Source organism: Diprion similis, chromosome 9 (genome assembly GCF_021155765.1).
Source record: "Diprion similis isolate iyDipSimi1 chromosome 9, iyDipSimi1.1, whole genome shotgun sequence".
NCBI lineage: Eukaryota > Metazoa > Arthropoda > Insecta > Hymenoptera > Diprionidae > Diprion > Diprion similis.
The window spans coordinates 7,867,582-7,882,693 of record NC_060113.1 but is presented as its reverse complement, the minus strand read 5'-3'; the positions used below and the strand labels follow the sequence as shown (position 1 = coordinate 7,882,693).

Sequence of the window (15,112 nt, the reverse complement as noted above, 5' to 3'; positions counted from 1 at the left end):
TATTTCCAGCTACGATGGACTCGATTTAGAAGCACGCAAACTTCTAATTTTGAAGAGATTATTTTGCACGAGATTCAAAGGATTCATTTCGAAAATTTGATATTCAAATCTTTTGAGAACTACAACGTGGGTGGTTTTAGATAAATACTTTTAGTTAGGAAATATTTCGTTTGCAAGTAGAATTTTCGGTTTTTAACTCTCACCCGAAAAGCTTGTCGTAAATTGCAAGAGGAAGATTCGGGGGAAAGGATACTTCTTAAGTCGAATTCGAAAACTACTGAAAGTTCAATTTTATGTAAAAATGTATCTTTAAACTATGATTTATTTGCAATACAAACCCAAATAACATTTTCTGTAAAGAATTTGATCCTCCACAAATTCTTTTCTAGACCAATCTCGAATCATTAAATTCTGCTTAACGGTAAGAATTCGAAAAAGACAAATGAAAATTTTTCTGCACCATTTAAATGAGAATCCTTCGAGTTCGAAGAGCGATTCTTTAAAATTTGATTTCTTTCTCATAGTCGGAACAAGTTTTTCCAGTGGGAGTAAGAAACCAAAAACGTTGCTTCTAATAGAAACGCTCTATAGAATATTCAACCCCTAGATAAATACGTTCTATAATAAAAACTGAGAAAAATGAATAGCATGCATCTGCACTGCAACTGAAAATGAATAGCATGCATCAATCAAAGTACAAGGACGTATATACATGCAGTGTGGAAGAAGTCTTGCTTCGTCCACTGCAAGACACTCTGAACGTTGAGGCGAACGCTGGATTGGATCGTCGTCCGCGTCACCGAGAAAGGCTGCGGACACGGGTTATGGTTTATACGTGCCGCTATGCAAATTGCAGTTTCTTTAGGCCTGTGCAGTCTACGAGAGGTGTAGAGTATCTTACGGTGTTGTTTATACCCACGTAACTGTATACTATACATATAAGTTATATGTATATTCGCATACACACTATTCAAGAATCGAATATAGTCACGTTTGACTTGCCGCGTGCTAAATACCAGCTTGCATGCGGTTCCGTAGCGTTTAGGTATAGGCATACAATATATGTACATGCATATGCCAGTGCATGCTTACAAGTCAAATCGACAATTGCGTTTCGGTCCAGAACTGCTGATGCACACATATCTCTGAATTTACACAGATGATAATTGTCATTTGCTCTACAGATGCAGAATCGTGTCTGTACAAGCAGAGTGAATTGCTAACGACGGAATGGACCGTCGTTTGCTATTGGAAAATGTCCTCGTGACGTCAGAGCCTGGCTGTCAGCGCCATTTTATCACTACATAACCTAAGTTTTTAATTTTGATGCAAGCAAATCGTAATTCTTGAGATTTCAAATTACTCGTATCACGTGAACTCATTGAATGTAATCAATAATTTAACTGTTCTATTGTCGAAAAGCGAGAAAACACGGTCAACTATGAGTCTGGTTCCATTAGTTTAACTTTTTTTTTCATCAGATGACAATCTCAATAGTTTGATGCACGTGCGCTGTAATTCGAGAGCAATTGTTTTTGTAATTCATCACAGATCACAGTTCGTCACGTGTGTAACCTCAAAAATTTTTACTGATGTAGACTTTGAACACGACTGCCTGTGAGAACCGTCAAAATTATTGAGGCTACGTTCATGACGGTTGGTCATCCTGGCAAACAACTGCTCTGGAAGCACAGCGCATGCGTATTAAACTACAGCAGACGACGGAACGTTCTATCGTTAACGATTCGCTCTGTACAATATTTTTATTGAATTGACTCACCATTAAGGACGAATATTTTAGACTATTTGTACTAAAAGTAAAAAATATGGTCAGAAGTATGAAAAAAATAAACGAAGGAACGTTGAGGTCCCTTTAAATGACTCGAACGTGATGAAAACCTTGAACATTGAAAATCCGTGATATTGACTGTACAAAACTTACTATTTGATACATTTATATTCGACTCGACGAATGTAAAAGAGAGTTACGTATCGAAAAGTACTGTTTTGAAGAAGTTTTTGACATTGATAACTTTGTACAATTTCAGAAGCAAGTCCATTTAGTGTCTCTCGATACAAGAACCATAAAAATTCGTCACAAAATTCCGTACATTGAGAAAAAAAAAAAAAGGAAATAGAGTTCCAGGCCAATCCTGAAATGAATCGATCTGGTCGCCTCCGATTTTTTCCTGCAGCCTCTTAATTTGTAAATTTGAAATTCGGGACGAAAAAGCTGAACCGTATCGTCGTCAGGTACTAACACTGATTATCGGTAGGTTCGAGGAAGAGTCATGGAACAGTACGCTTCAACGGGTAGGTGAGTAATCGAATTACTCTGAGGATTACTTAATTGTATTAACTCCGGTTCACCTGCAGGATCGAGTGTCGACCTAGACCACCTGGTCGGACTCGAAAACTAAGTTCTGCTGCATTAAACGCGCCGATCAATTGCGACGATCCGTAATTTCGTTCCGCTTCGCCTGCCGTCCTTCGAACGAATTTGACCTTTTCAAGTACATTCTGCAGACAATTTGATATGCACGAATTATCCGCAGATACGAGAAATTGAAAATTGCAGAATTTCACGGTTTGCGGAATTCTGCAAAATTCATCCATCTGGTAATTTCCCAGACGAAAGATTTATAAGTGCGGAAGAAAAGTAAGAATATTGAAAGTTCAGATAAATTGAATACTGAATGCTTCGCAAAGGTCACATCCAGATAAAAAAATATATGTTAAAAATAAAACAGCACGTATTTCTACAATCTACAGGAAAGTAATTAATAAACCGATGCAAATTAGTTGTTTGAAGACGGCAAGAAAAAAATGTTTACAAATATATCTTCATTTTGAATAAATTGCAGGGAATTAGTGGGTAAATTTTTTGGAAACCTGCTAAGGTATTCGTAGATAAAAAAAAAAAAGTTCAGGGAAGTCAAACATCCGTCAATTTCAAGCTTATATCACAGTTTCAGAACACTTGGGAATTTTTAAGATTGGCAAAAAAAAAAAAAAGAAGAAGTATGAACGAATTTTAATGAGTATCAGAAGAGTTTTTTTTTTTTTTCATGACGTATTCCCTTTGTAATTTTTTTTTTCTCTCTTTCGGAACACGTATTACAAAAATTATTTACAATTTTACCTAAAATTTTTGTCATTCGAAGGATCGTATAAGGGATTGTATAAGGATCGAAATTGAATTTTAATTTCAATGTGTCGAACGAGTTTCACTTCAGTAATTTTCCCTATAATCAAGGCTTTCGATGTCTGCAATAACGATTTTCTCTGATCCCGTTAAATTCGATTCTCTCGTCAGGCAGCATCGCCAGATGGGTTCGCGGTTGTTTCACGGTATTTCAAGTCCCGTTTGGGCCCATTCGGGACGATCGACTTTCGCCCGACTTTTCAGTAGAAAGCTGCAGCTAGTTGCGCAGATTCGGGCCCTGCATTATCGGAGGACAATGCCCCTTTGTGTTATCCTCACTGCTCATTGTACTACCGGCTGTGTTCCAACCATAAACTAAATAATTAACTGCTCGAGTATTGAATTATAGCGTGTTACCGCCGGCGCAGTTTGCCTCCTTCATGCTCTTGAGTTCTTACAATAATCAAGGTTGCCGCTAATTCTGGTCAAAATTTTGTTTAAACTGTCGAATTTGAAAATACATTGAAATTTGAGCTTGAAATATCAATTTTTTCACATTTTCGTCAGAATTCTCTGACTTAGCCACGATTTTTTTTTTTGTATTATTACTTAACCAATACTTGTCACCGATGCTTAAAACATTGTTTGTATCATACTAGCTTAAAAATTGGCAAACAACTAATGAGAACGGGAAATGCTGATCCATACATTATCGAATTGAGTCACTCAAAAAATATGTATGTCTGATAATCTATTTGGAGCGTAGTGTGAGGATACATCGTGTGCTTAGGAGTACGGCTTCTTTCTTCGAAAAAGAATTTCTCTCTCGCGCTGGACTGGACTTAAGTAAGATGTGTACCAGCGACGCCAAAATTCCCTAGATCGGTGGTGATTAATTGTTGTCACGTTGAATCTGCGTGGGGAAAAAATTAGCGGGTCTTTAAATAACTCACACCACAACTATACATGATGGTATTACCGAGCAGAGTAGCGTTCGCCAGAAAAATAATTCCCTAGCAATATAGGGATTTTTTTAAACAGTTGATACTCATCTCACTTAAAGGCTTTGACCTCGAAGAAGAGGCGTGTCGTAGGAGCTCGAGACACACAACGATTTGGATGCAGAATTTAACACATCTCTCCAGTATCTAAGAGATTGAAGTTAGCAACGTTTACGTAACGAAATATAGAGGAAAAAAATAACTGTTTTGCAATTTTCTAGTGACTTTAATTAGCAGTCAAGTTTCCGAAACATGTATTTATTTTTTCTTATTATAATTGACTCTGCATGTCAGACATTCCTAAAATCGCTAAATAACAATTTTATGCAAACGTAAATCATTACAACAACGTTACCAACTTTAACTTCATCAGTATCCCTTACACGCCTATAACACTCTACGATATTACCGCTAATTATACTTGCAGCTATTAAATCACTACCCTAATTAATAGGGATTATACGGTTTAGTGGGTCGATGCGGAACGGAGGGTGGGTCGTTAGGCTTGTAGGAGAGGTAAAAAGGATTTCGATTTTCAATTTGTTGTACCACGATGATGAAAATCCCCAGCTCTCAGGGTCTTGATGAGCTGTTGACTAGGCTGGTGTAACCAGCGCGGCTAATTAGTTTCGAAATTTTATCCGCCCTGATTCCGCAACGCTATAGTCGATACAGCTTGTGCTCCCCTAATTGTAGCGACCCTCACCTGACGGGATTCCCAAATTGTTCGTCTGTGACCTGTCAGTCATCAGAAGCGCATTGCGGTGATCGTACGATGCAACCAACGCACGTATCTACGTGTCTCGTTATTGACAGGCTTTGTGCACGTTTGCTAAAAACAATTTCGTCGAAACGTTTCTTGAAAATTCGCAAATTGCAATTCAGATAGCTTGAGAATTGATTTTGCGGTTTCTGTATGAACTTGAAGAAGTTAATTGGCTATTAATGACAGCTCTTATTAAGACATGACCGTACTTTGAGGATTTAATAAATTATTGTATTTATAAGCTACAAAGATCTCTTAGAACGAAAGCCTCCAAAATTGTTGAATGCAATATTTTCATATCAAATATTCAATGATACCAGCGTAATAAAGACAATTGTTTTAGTCACTTAGTAGAAAATAGTCTTCTGAATAAAGTTAGCCACTTTATACAGTGAAATCTGACGAAAATTTTGAAATGATTTGAAATAAAGCATCGATATCTGAGCTTTTTTTTTATAGTTCCGGTATTTTTTGTTTTTGTAGATTTATGGAGATCTTTGTCACGGAGGAATAAAATAATATGTCGTATTGAAATTAATAATAACTGCCATTTCTTGCTCAACCTTAACCTTCCAAGTTTTTGTTCATTTATCATACAATATTCGCAGATTTTTGTAACCGGGTGAAGCGGTCAAAGATCGATTATCTTAGTTTAAAAAAACCTGCGCAGCACTTACGTATATGTTGAAAGAATTAATGAAGCAGACCTCAAGAAACCTTTTCATTACAAAAGTAATTATATCTAAATAGAAATTCAAATTCATGAAAGACCAAAACCAACGTTTGAAAACAAATTCCTTTTACCCTGTAGAAAGTCTGTAGAAATTTCACAATACGCATAACTTGTAAGCATACAAGTTGAATTGCAAAGCACACAATCGAGCAATTCGAGCAATTCGTGTAGAAATTGCAAAGATCAACGCCGCTGTTTGCCGTTAGTAAACCGCCTGCCTACGTCGATCGAATCGAATGAAAATAGCTGGGAACGCAGTAAATTGAAGATCGAATCCATAACGTAATACGCTGTACCGGAAATTATAAATTCTCAAACCGCAATCCGCGTTTCCTTAATCGGTAAAAAAAAAACCTTGACTTTTCCCACTAGTTAAAAATAAAAAAAGTGAAAAAATTTCTTTAAACATATAATATTAAACAGAAAATATTTTTCACATTTAAAATTCAACCGTGAGTCGATAAAAATCTGCAATAAATTCGATTGCCAATTTCTTGTATCGAAAAAGAAAAAAAAAAAAAAAAAATCCTATAATTGAAATTTTTTCCGTCCACAAGAAATTCGGACGAAATTGAGCAGCCTTGTAATTCGTTCGGCCTCGCCTCGTACTTCAATTTGCGTAAAGCAAACGCAGGTTAATTGGCAGGGAGCGTGTAGCGTCGAAAAAAGGGTAACCAAGAAATGGGGATATAATCCTGGGAAATTGAAGGACGCCTGGGGGGGCGGAAATAGTCCAATCGGGACGAACTCGGGGTTTCGAAACGGACCAGTCTTGACCCCGGGTTTGGGAAACGTCGTAACGTTTCGGTTTGGTATGCGAGTCGACGTATGCGACGGAAATGGCATTTGCACCCCGGGACGCAGACTTGGACTATTTCTCAACGGACCAGCGGCTCTGTGGAATCGTCCTGCCAACCAATACCCCGTGACTTTTGCTGATTCACTTCCGGCTTCTCTCGAACCCCGCAACAATCGAATCCTGATTGTCTCTGGCGTCACCAGATGCTGCAACTTGTCTTCAAGTTCAAGGCGCCGGGAGATTTTTGTTAGGTTAGGATGCAGTGGTCCTTGAAATCGTGGTGAAATAAAGTGGATAAAATTTCGGTGGAAATGTAGAAAATTAGATAGTGGAAGGGTTACAATATGTGAAAAATAACTGAATCTTTTATAAACGTGTGTAGATTTTTAGGTACCTGGATGGAAAACTTGTGGAGCGTGCGTAAAGTTGTCAGTTTCCAAACGGTGCGGTAAAACAATCTTGGCGCAAATCTCTTTTAATCCGATTTATGGTAATAAATGGATTATAATTTTTTTTATCGTTTATTTATTTTCCGCTTCATGCTACACACTGTGAACAAAAATTTATTAACTACGAGTTTTTGACTCTATAGAAATTTGTTGCAGAAAGCAGTTAATTATTTCTTTCAATTAATCAGAGTCGTTGATATTATAACATTATTTTTTACGCCGCGTATGGTTTCTTGAATAATTTAGATTGATTTTGTTTTTTTACCTTCACTTGGATATTTCGAGCTCAAGGTGTCAGCGACGCATTTCTTTGGGGCTGAAACCTTGCCTAGGTTATCGGCATGACATACCTCAGGCTAACGGCTGACTAATTACTTTCAAAAATAGCATCGTAGGGGCGTGTAACTTATGTGAGTGACTGGTATTTCCTATTTCCGGTTCTCAGGTATGCACGAGTACTTATATACCTCAAGATATTCGTGATAGATACTCACGCCTTAATAATTTCGCTCTTATATCTTCGAATGAACAGAAAATTAGTCATATAACTGAATAGTGTAATTTTTAGGAATACATTTTCGTTTATAGATCACTAGAAAATATTGAAAATCTTAAAAAATGAAGGAATTTGGACGATTTACTGAGAAAGAAGATTTTTGTTTCTGTCAAATTAAACCCCGATCATCTCAAAATCATTTTATGTTTTTTTCTAACATTCTGCTTGGTAAAAAAACGTAACCTGAATTTTGTTCACATATATTTTGATCGACCGTTTTTTTTTTATAAATATTTGAAGTCGATCGCGAACGCCCATTTTTAAATATCTGAAGGAATTCTCAAAAATCCAGTGAACGACACAAAAAAAAACCCGCTAAGGAAAACGTGGGCCAAATTTTATTTTCCTTTTATTTATTTTTTGTAAATTTTATCACCTAATTCGAAATTTTTTAATTTTTGTACCCAAAATTAACACAGAATCAAATCATAAGCGTCAAATAAGGGTCAATTTACTTGTAAAAGTCCGATTTTGATTATTGGATAGCTTAAAGTTTATAGTAAAAGTTTTCAAATAAACTAGAAAAATTGTGGTTGTTTTTCTTCAGAAATAAATGCCCCAACAATAACGACTGACAAAATTTTATTCATATATAAAAATATTAAAATCAATTTCCTTGAAAAAAAAGTTGGTAAGTTTTTTTATTTTTACAGTACAAATAAATGATGAACTGCTGAAAATTTGTTCAGAAATTCTAAATCGTCATTCGTATAATACTAATGCTGCTTACATTAGTCCGAGGGAAGATGCGATCTTTAAGAAAATAATAAAATGGTATTTTACTCGCTTGTATTTTTTTATTTTTATTTTTTGACTTGTGACTTGTGGACACAAGCGGCGCGTAGATTTTGTTCCTTGGATTTCGCTCTCGTGAATTTTTTTCAAGCCTCATAAACTTTCATCATCCTTCACGGAAATAAAAAAAAAAAGGAAATGCAAGAAGAATCGAGGCTAAGCTTCTTTTTCCCCTCCCCAGCTCTTCAAGAAGCAGCAACGGTAATTGTTATTCCGAGGAAAAATTAATAATCTTGAAATATTCAACCTCAAAGCCTCTCTCCGCGAACCTTCAGCGACAATATTAATTTACCGGGTATATTTTTCCTGCCTTCAGAACTCGATTAAGGGTTCCTGAGGGCTCGCCTCTCTCTCTCTCTCTCTTTTTCTTGGTCTTGACACGGTGTGAAGAATAAATTACGGTTCGCCCCTGCGCAGAGCAGGTATTTCTCTGCACGAGCACGTGTATATGTGGAGAATCCCCTACTTCGAAAATTGTCACGTCAGCTTCACTCTGAACCTGAGCTTTTTGCCCTGGGTTGTTATCTTTGAATATGAAGAGGGGAAAGACGACCTTGTCGTCTCTGGTTTCCCGTTTATAAGCTTATTTTTCCAACAAATTTTATCAAAACTCGAATAGGAAGTAAAGTTTTTGTATGTTTTTCTCTTTATCGAACGTTTTTCAAATTTTTTTTTCATCTAAGCTGCAGCTATTTCAATTGTCTTGATATAACGAATTCTATGATTTTAATTTCATTCTTATATTTGGAGCATCGTTTATTTTATTTTCCTGTTTCTTTTGTGAAAGAGTTTACCAACTTTCACCGATTTCTTTTTTGGTTCTTTATCATTCTGCGGGGAAAATAATGACCAATCAAGATTCTATCGATATTTTCATTTTCTTTGATTTCTTTTTCATTACTGCACTCTGTCAGAAGGCATATATACGCAAATGTCTTAAACAAAGCTCCGAAATCAATACCTGAAAAAAGAAAGCAATCGTGTTGATGTCATATTTCTGAAAAATGAAGCTGAAATTTAAAGATTTGCGTCAGATTTCACTGAGATGTTAATCACGTTAGATTTTGATTGACAAAAATCTATACTTTTTATATACACTATGATAATTATGAACTGCAAACATCTCTTCTTGAATATAAATATTAAATATACTAGAATTATAAACAAAAGCTTGGATATCGATACTTAATTTCATATTGCTTGAAAATGTTTAAAAAAAACTAACAGATTCGTTTCATTCGCAAGTTTACTGAATCACTGAAAGAGATATTCTTTTTTTCGAATAAATAATTCAATACTACCATTTGTTGATTATAACCAATATCGGTGCTGTGTATTGTAAAATTAAACATTTAACCATACCAAGGTAATAAAAATAATTGTTTCAGTTACTGTGTAGAAAATAGTTTTCTGAACAAAACTAAACATTATATTTGGTAAAATCGAATGAATTTATCATATTTTTCGCCAATTTGAAGCGATTCAAAATGAAGCATTCATGTCGAAGATTTTGTGTCAAATTTTGGTATTTTCCGATTTTGTATCTTTAATGAGATCCTAGTAACTTATGAATATAATGATTCGACTATATCGTAATAAAATCATTGAAACGTATAGATTTTTGATCAACCAGTCTCCTTAAAATCCGGTTTCACCGGTAAGGGAATTAATTCGGTGGTAGAAAAAACTGAAAATATCAGTTTCCTATTTTGGGAAATAGAAATCACTTTTTAAGGTAAAAAATTTACTATTTTTCCTCGAGAAAACAAACATCATATTTTTCTTCAATTCAAATTGAATTCGAACCGAATACAAAGTCAAGAAACTGATCGATTAACGTTTTATTGACTTACTAGAACCGGGAAAATATCAGGGAAAACTAGATTCCAGGTCGTGGAAAGCCTGGAAATTTCGTGGAGATTTTTTTCTGTTTGTTCAAAAATTTTTGGATACTCTGTATCAACTGGCCCAGATTTGGCGCAAAAGGAAAGGTTTTCGTGTATCGCGACGCTCTCCGGAGATCGCGAGACATGGCCGACCTAGTGCCACGGAAATGAACAAGAAGTGAATCATCCAGCTCGTGCAAATATAACTGGACTTGGTTTATAACGCGCAGACGAAGGAGCGGAAGTAACGTGCGCTGCTGGGCTGACGAAGTGCGTGTAACCCCGTCACGGTGTGTGGCTGACTTTAATGCACGGGCCGTTACGCTGAAAATGGTAATTCGCCTCGTTGCTTTCAACGCGTGAACTCTAAACAATCCTTTTTTTTTTTTTGGCAAATTTTATTTACGGACAGGCCTGATAATTGATAAAACAAAATCTAGGTTAATTTAACAATTACAGGCCACTAAGTGGTTTTCCTCTTTCTCTAAAAGTACCCTTTTTTTTATCTCCCTAAAGCAGTCAATTTTTGCCTAAAACCCTCTTATTTTTATCAGTAAGTTATTTTTTTTTTTGTCTTTTTCTTTTTATTCATAAACTAAATCTGATGCTTGAGAATAATGTATGTTTATATTATTACTTAAAAGCGTAGAACTTGGAGAGATATAAATTTGCAGAGATTCTTTTTACAGTAATACGATTCATTAGTTTTCAACGTTTTCCCGAAGCTCAGTTTGAGAATTGAATTTAAAATTCATAGCGATGAAGAAAAGTATATCTTATATAAATTCATCTTTTCCCGCACCATTAGGCGAAGAAAAACTTTCCAATGTCACGGTTTTATGGGCAACAGATTTATGGGTTCATAAATAAGTCTTTGGACTAAAACCAGGCTTTCTTATATGATTCAAAAGTAAAGCAATTAGAATGATAGAATTCTTTAGAAATAACAATAAACGAAATGACAGGACAAGTACAAAGTAGCTTTCAGTTGAATAATAAACCACGTATTTGTAACCTGAAATATCATCATTTTCTTGCACAATAAGGCGCAAAGCAACACGCTTATGTAATATGCTTGTACACAGAATCGAAAATATTACCATATTTGCATACAAAACTCACAAAGAACAACACTTGAATAGGACCAAAATAATACTTCGTCATATATTATTAAAAACTGTAATAAAGCGTGAACAATTCTACACAATTCCACAACGAGTATTCAACTATCAAATCGATCATTTTACTTTTCACTTGTATATGAAAAGTAAAGAAAAATGTTGTAAACTGAGTGTTTACACTCGATAAACTATTTTTTTTTTGGCACCAACTGCCGAGTTTTTTGGTCCCACATGGTCCCTGAAATATTTATAAGTCTAAAAAAAGAATATAAAATGTATTTATTCGAAATTCGTACTTTTCCACGAAAAACAGAATTTTTACAGAATTTTTCTTCTTAATTTTTTTTATTTTATTTTTTTTCTCCACCATTTCGAATTTTCGAATTTCGAATCCAGATTCGCAATGAGCGAAAAATTCAAGCGAATTGCATGTATGTAAAAATGTATGCATGAAAGGATTAAGTAACTTCCGTTAACCGTTTATCTCGACCTAGAGAACTAGATATTCGCTTTTGCACAGACAATCGGTCGTTAAAAACTGTGAAGTGTATAATCTTGATCGCCCTGATAATTCGCAGGAATTTCATTTGATTCGTGGGTGGCTGGCTACTCGCGATTTCCGCCTGTCCCATATTATATCCAAGAATATGAAAGTGGCGGGAAACAGAAACGAGTGAATAAGAGAAGCTAAACGCACGAAACACGCAAACTAATCTCGCCCCATGCAAATCAAGGATTTAACTAGCTGCTGCTCAGGGATACGGGAGTCCGGATTTCCCCTTGGCGAATTGCGCGCGTCATCCGCGTGACCCTCCGCACCATAGGAGTCGGCGAACCATATCGTACTTGAATTAACCATCACCCAGTGGGCACTGGAGAACCAATTCCCGCTATACACCTAAGGGTCTTTCACAGACCAGGACCCCTTCGCCCCTCGATTTTCGCGGCCCAGCGAGGAGGAGGAGGGGGAGAACGCACCAAACGATCAACGGTCGTCCTTGTCTACCCCAAGTTATAATTGCTGCATGGGCGTAATTAGTTTGGGCGAGAATTTAATTATCACCGCTAACTCACGTCACGATTAACATTCGCTTGTACAAAAGTAAAAAATACTTGTTTAGAATACAAATCCCTACCGTGATAGTCTCAGGAAAATTAATATCCACACGCGCGTCTACCAAGTCCTTGATTCCATTGATAGATTCAAGTCTTCTTATCAGGTTCATCAACTCAATTGCAGCCAGACCCTAACTGACAAACTCTGTAGGCGTTTCGAGGTTGGGTTTCGTTGAGAATTTAAAATGACCCGAATGTCATGGGTCTGTAATAAAGCCAATATAACCTCTAAACGTTTCCAAATATACGTTGGACCTTGATCCCTCCATTGAAAACTAAACAGACTTGTCGAAAAAATTAGTCGTCCCAGAACCACTGTTCCCATGTGCACCTATTGACAGTTCACGCTGGGGTCCAACCAGATGGAATTGGCCAGCTTGTCTAAATAACAGCCAGAAAACTGAGCACTGCAAACCGTATCCCGAGACTGTCGTGGTCAGGTAGGTTTGAAATAGCCATCTACTAACACGAGGAGCTTAGCTAATGCGGATGACTGATTTATTGGTTATTTGAGAAAGGTCCGAGCCGTGGACAATGGTCATGGCAATTTTTGAATGCCTTGCTGGGGCTGCAACTCATGTACAAGCCATATGAGCTGGGACGTTAAGGATTCGCAGTCCATACCATGTCAAAGAAGGAAAGTGATCCGTGATCCCTTCTAATTTTTTACCAGGAGTAGGATTTCCTTCTTGAGACATGGTTCAACTGCTTACAAACATTCGTACTAGTCACTAGAAATCAAAACTAACGTCAATATTTATCATAAGTATTAACTCTCGACTTTTTTCGAACTCTACTTTGTAATGAATTTGTAAACTCATATTTTTATCCGACTTTATTATCCATCACTTATCATCATACAAACTTTGCAGTAGTAGAACAGCACTCGCGTTCAATATTCTAGTAAACTATCTCTACTCTAAACAAATAATCGATCTCTTCTGTTCCGTTCTCCTCACAATCGTCAACAATTTCTCCATCTCCGTCACATCGAAATCGATATTTAACCAGTACTGGATTCGAAGCTCTCTTGGAGGTTAGAATTCGACGCAGTGAGTGGCTACTTATCGAGCTGTCGATAAAAAGCTCTGCAGAACTGCTTAATCAATTGGTTTTCACTGAATCTGATTTTCTCCACCCATAACCCACTTTTTTGTATGTTTCGACCAGAATCTTTCCTCAATGCAAGGACACGCGATGGTCCTTGTTGTTTGTCATTCTGGCACCTTATTGTACCTGCCTACAATCGCGCTAGAGAAATGCATGGCAGGATAATTGCTTTATAAATAATTGGGGCTTTTTACTTTGTGCCTTGGGGATTCTCGTTGCTTTGGAACATGCGGGATTATTTTGGTCCAGAAGTAAACTTCCCACAATCTATAATACCGCGCGTTTATGTGGAAACTTTCCGAGGACACACAATGGGCCTTCCGGTCTCTAAGGACTGCCCGTTGTTCCTTTGTTCCGCAACAGATTTTGCATTGAAAATTCATCGCCCTGCCAACCTGTTTTGCCTTTCGACCATAAAAATTCCACAAAACATGTTTTGTGTCTAATTAAATTTCGGCGTCAATCTCTCGATCGCTATAACGATACTACTCCCAGACGTTTATAGGTTCACCTCTGTTATCCTGAATGAACGATATCTCAATCTTGGCACTAATGTAAATGTTTAGAAACACGCGATAAAATCACAGAATTGTTTTTTACGTTTTAAAACAGAAACACATATATACATTCGTGGCTAACAGATGTGTTTCATTTTTTTTTCTTTCAGCGGTATTGACCCACTTCTTCTTTCTGGCGGCATTCTTCTGGCTGAACACCATGTGCTTTAACATCTGGTGGACTTTCAGGTAAGTTTACAACACCATAAGTTTTTTTTTTTTCCTCCTATTACCAGAAATGTCTTCGAACACGTCTCCACACTCTTCAGTTTACAATTTGAATGCCGACAGTCATTCCCCGTTACATTGTGTCTATCCCCTCAGACGTTCCGCGATGCTCCAGATGTAAAATACTCGGATCGTTGAGCAATGCGTGTTCTTTCAATCTACCATGAAATTCGACGATTTATCTTTCGACAGACTTGTTGCATTTCGTTGTTTTGTTTTTTCTTTTCGAAGAAGAAAAAAAATTCGAGGCTCTCACTCAGACCGACAAACCTGGTGTGATTTTGAGGTTTACTTTTTTATCTACTGAAATACTTATTCTAGGTTTGAGAGTAAAATTCAAACAGTTTATACGCAATTGAATCGTTTTTTGCAATATCAAAATGTCGCGTGAAACGTGCAAACTGGAATCTGGAACTGAAAAATTCAATGAAGCTCGTGAAGTTGTCTTTTTCTTTCAACAAATTCAAAATCACTTGTCTAAGAATAATTTAATTACAGTAAGGCGTGAATTGACGTCACCACTCTTGCAAATCATTTACAAACTTATAAAGTTTATATAAATTGTTGATTTATCTTCCGAAACTGCAGTTTTATGTACTTGATATAATCAAATACTGACGGTTGACGTCGTGAATCGTTTCTTAATTTGCACATCAGTGGTAGTAATGCAATCGGCACAGAATAACGACCTGATTGGCGATACTCATATGCTCGACTGCAAAGCTAACTCAAGGCTTTGCGGAGATAATTCAGTGCATCTGTCTTTTTAAAAGCTAACACGTGTTTAATTCCATTTATTGCATACACATGCTAATTACGATAACTAACGCATATTTATACACGTGGTAAA

The 15,112-nt window shown here is 36.5% G+C and overlaps 1 protein-coding gene across 1 annotated transcript in view; it reads left to right on the top strand.

The window, feature by feature from the left end:
* The window catches only part of LOC124410232 (probable G-protein coupled receptor Mth-like 1), a 103,561-nt gene that overhangs the window by 28,130 nt on the left and 60,319 nt on the right, over nt 1-15,112 (top strand). The window contains exon 3 of the mRNA XM_046888445.1: nt 14,145-14,223. Within this exon, the coding sequence (XP_046744401.1) occupies nt 14,145-14,223 (79 nt within the window). The remainder of the gene's footprint in view (nt 1-14,144; nt 14,224-15,112) is intronic.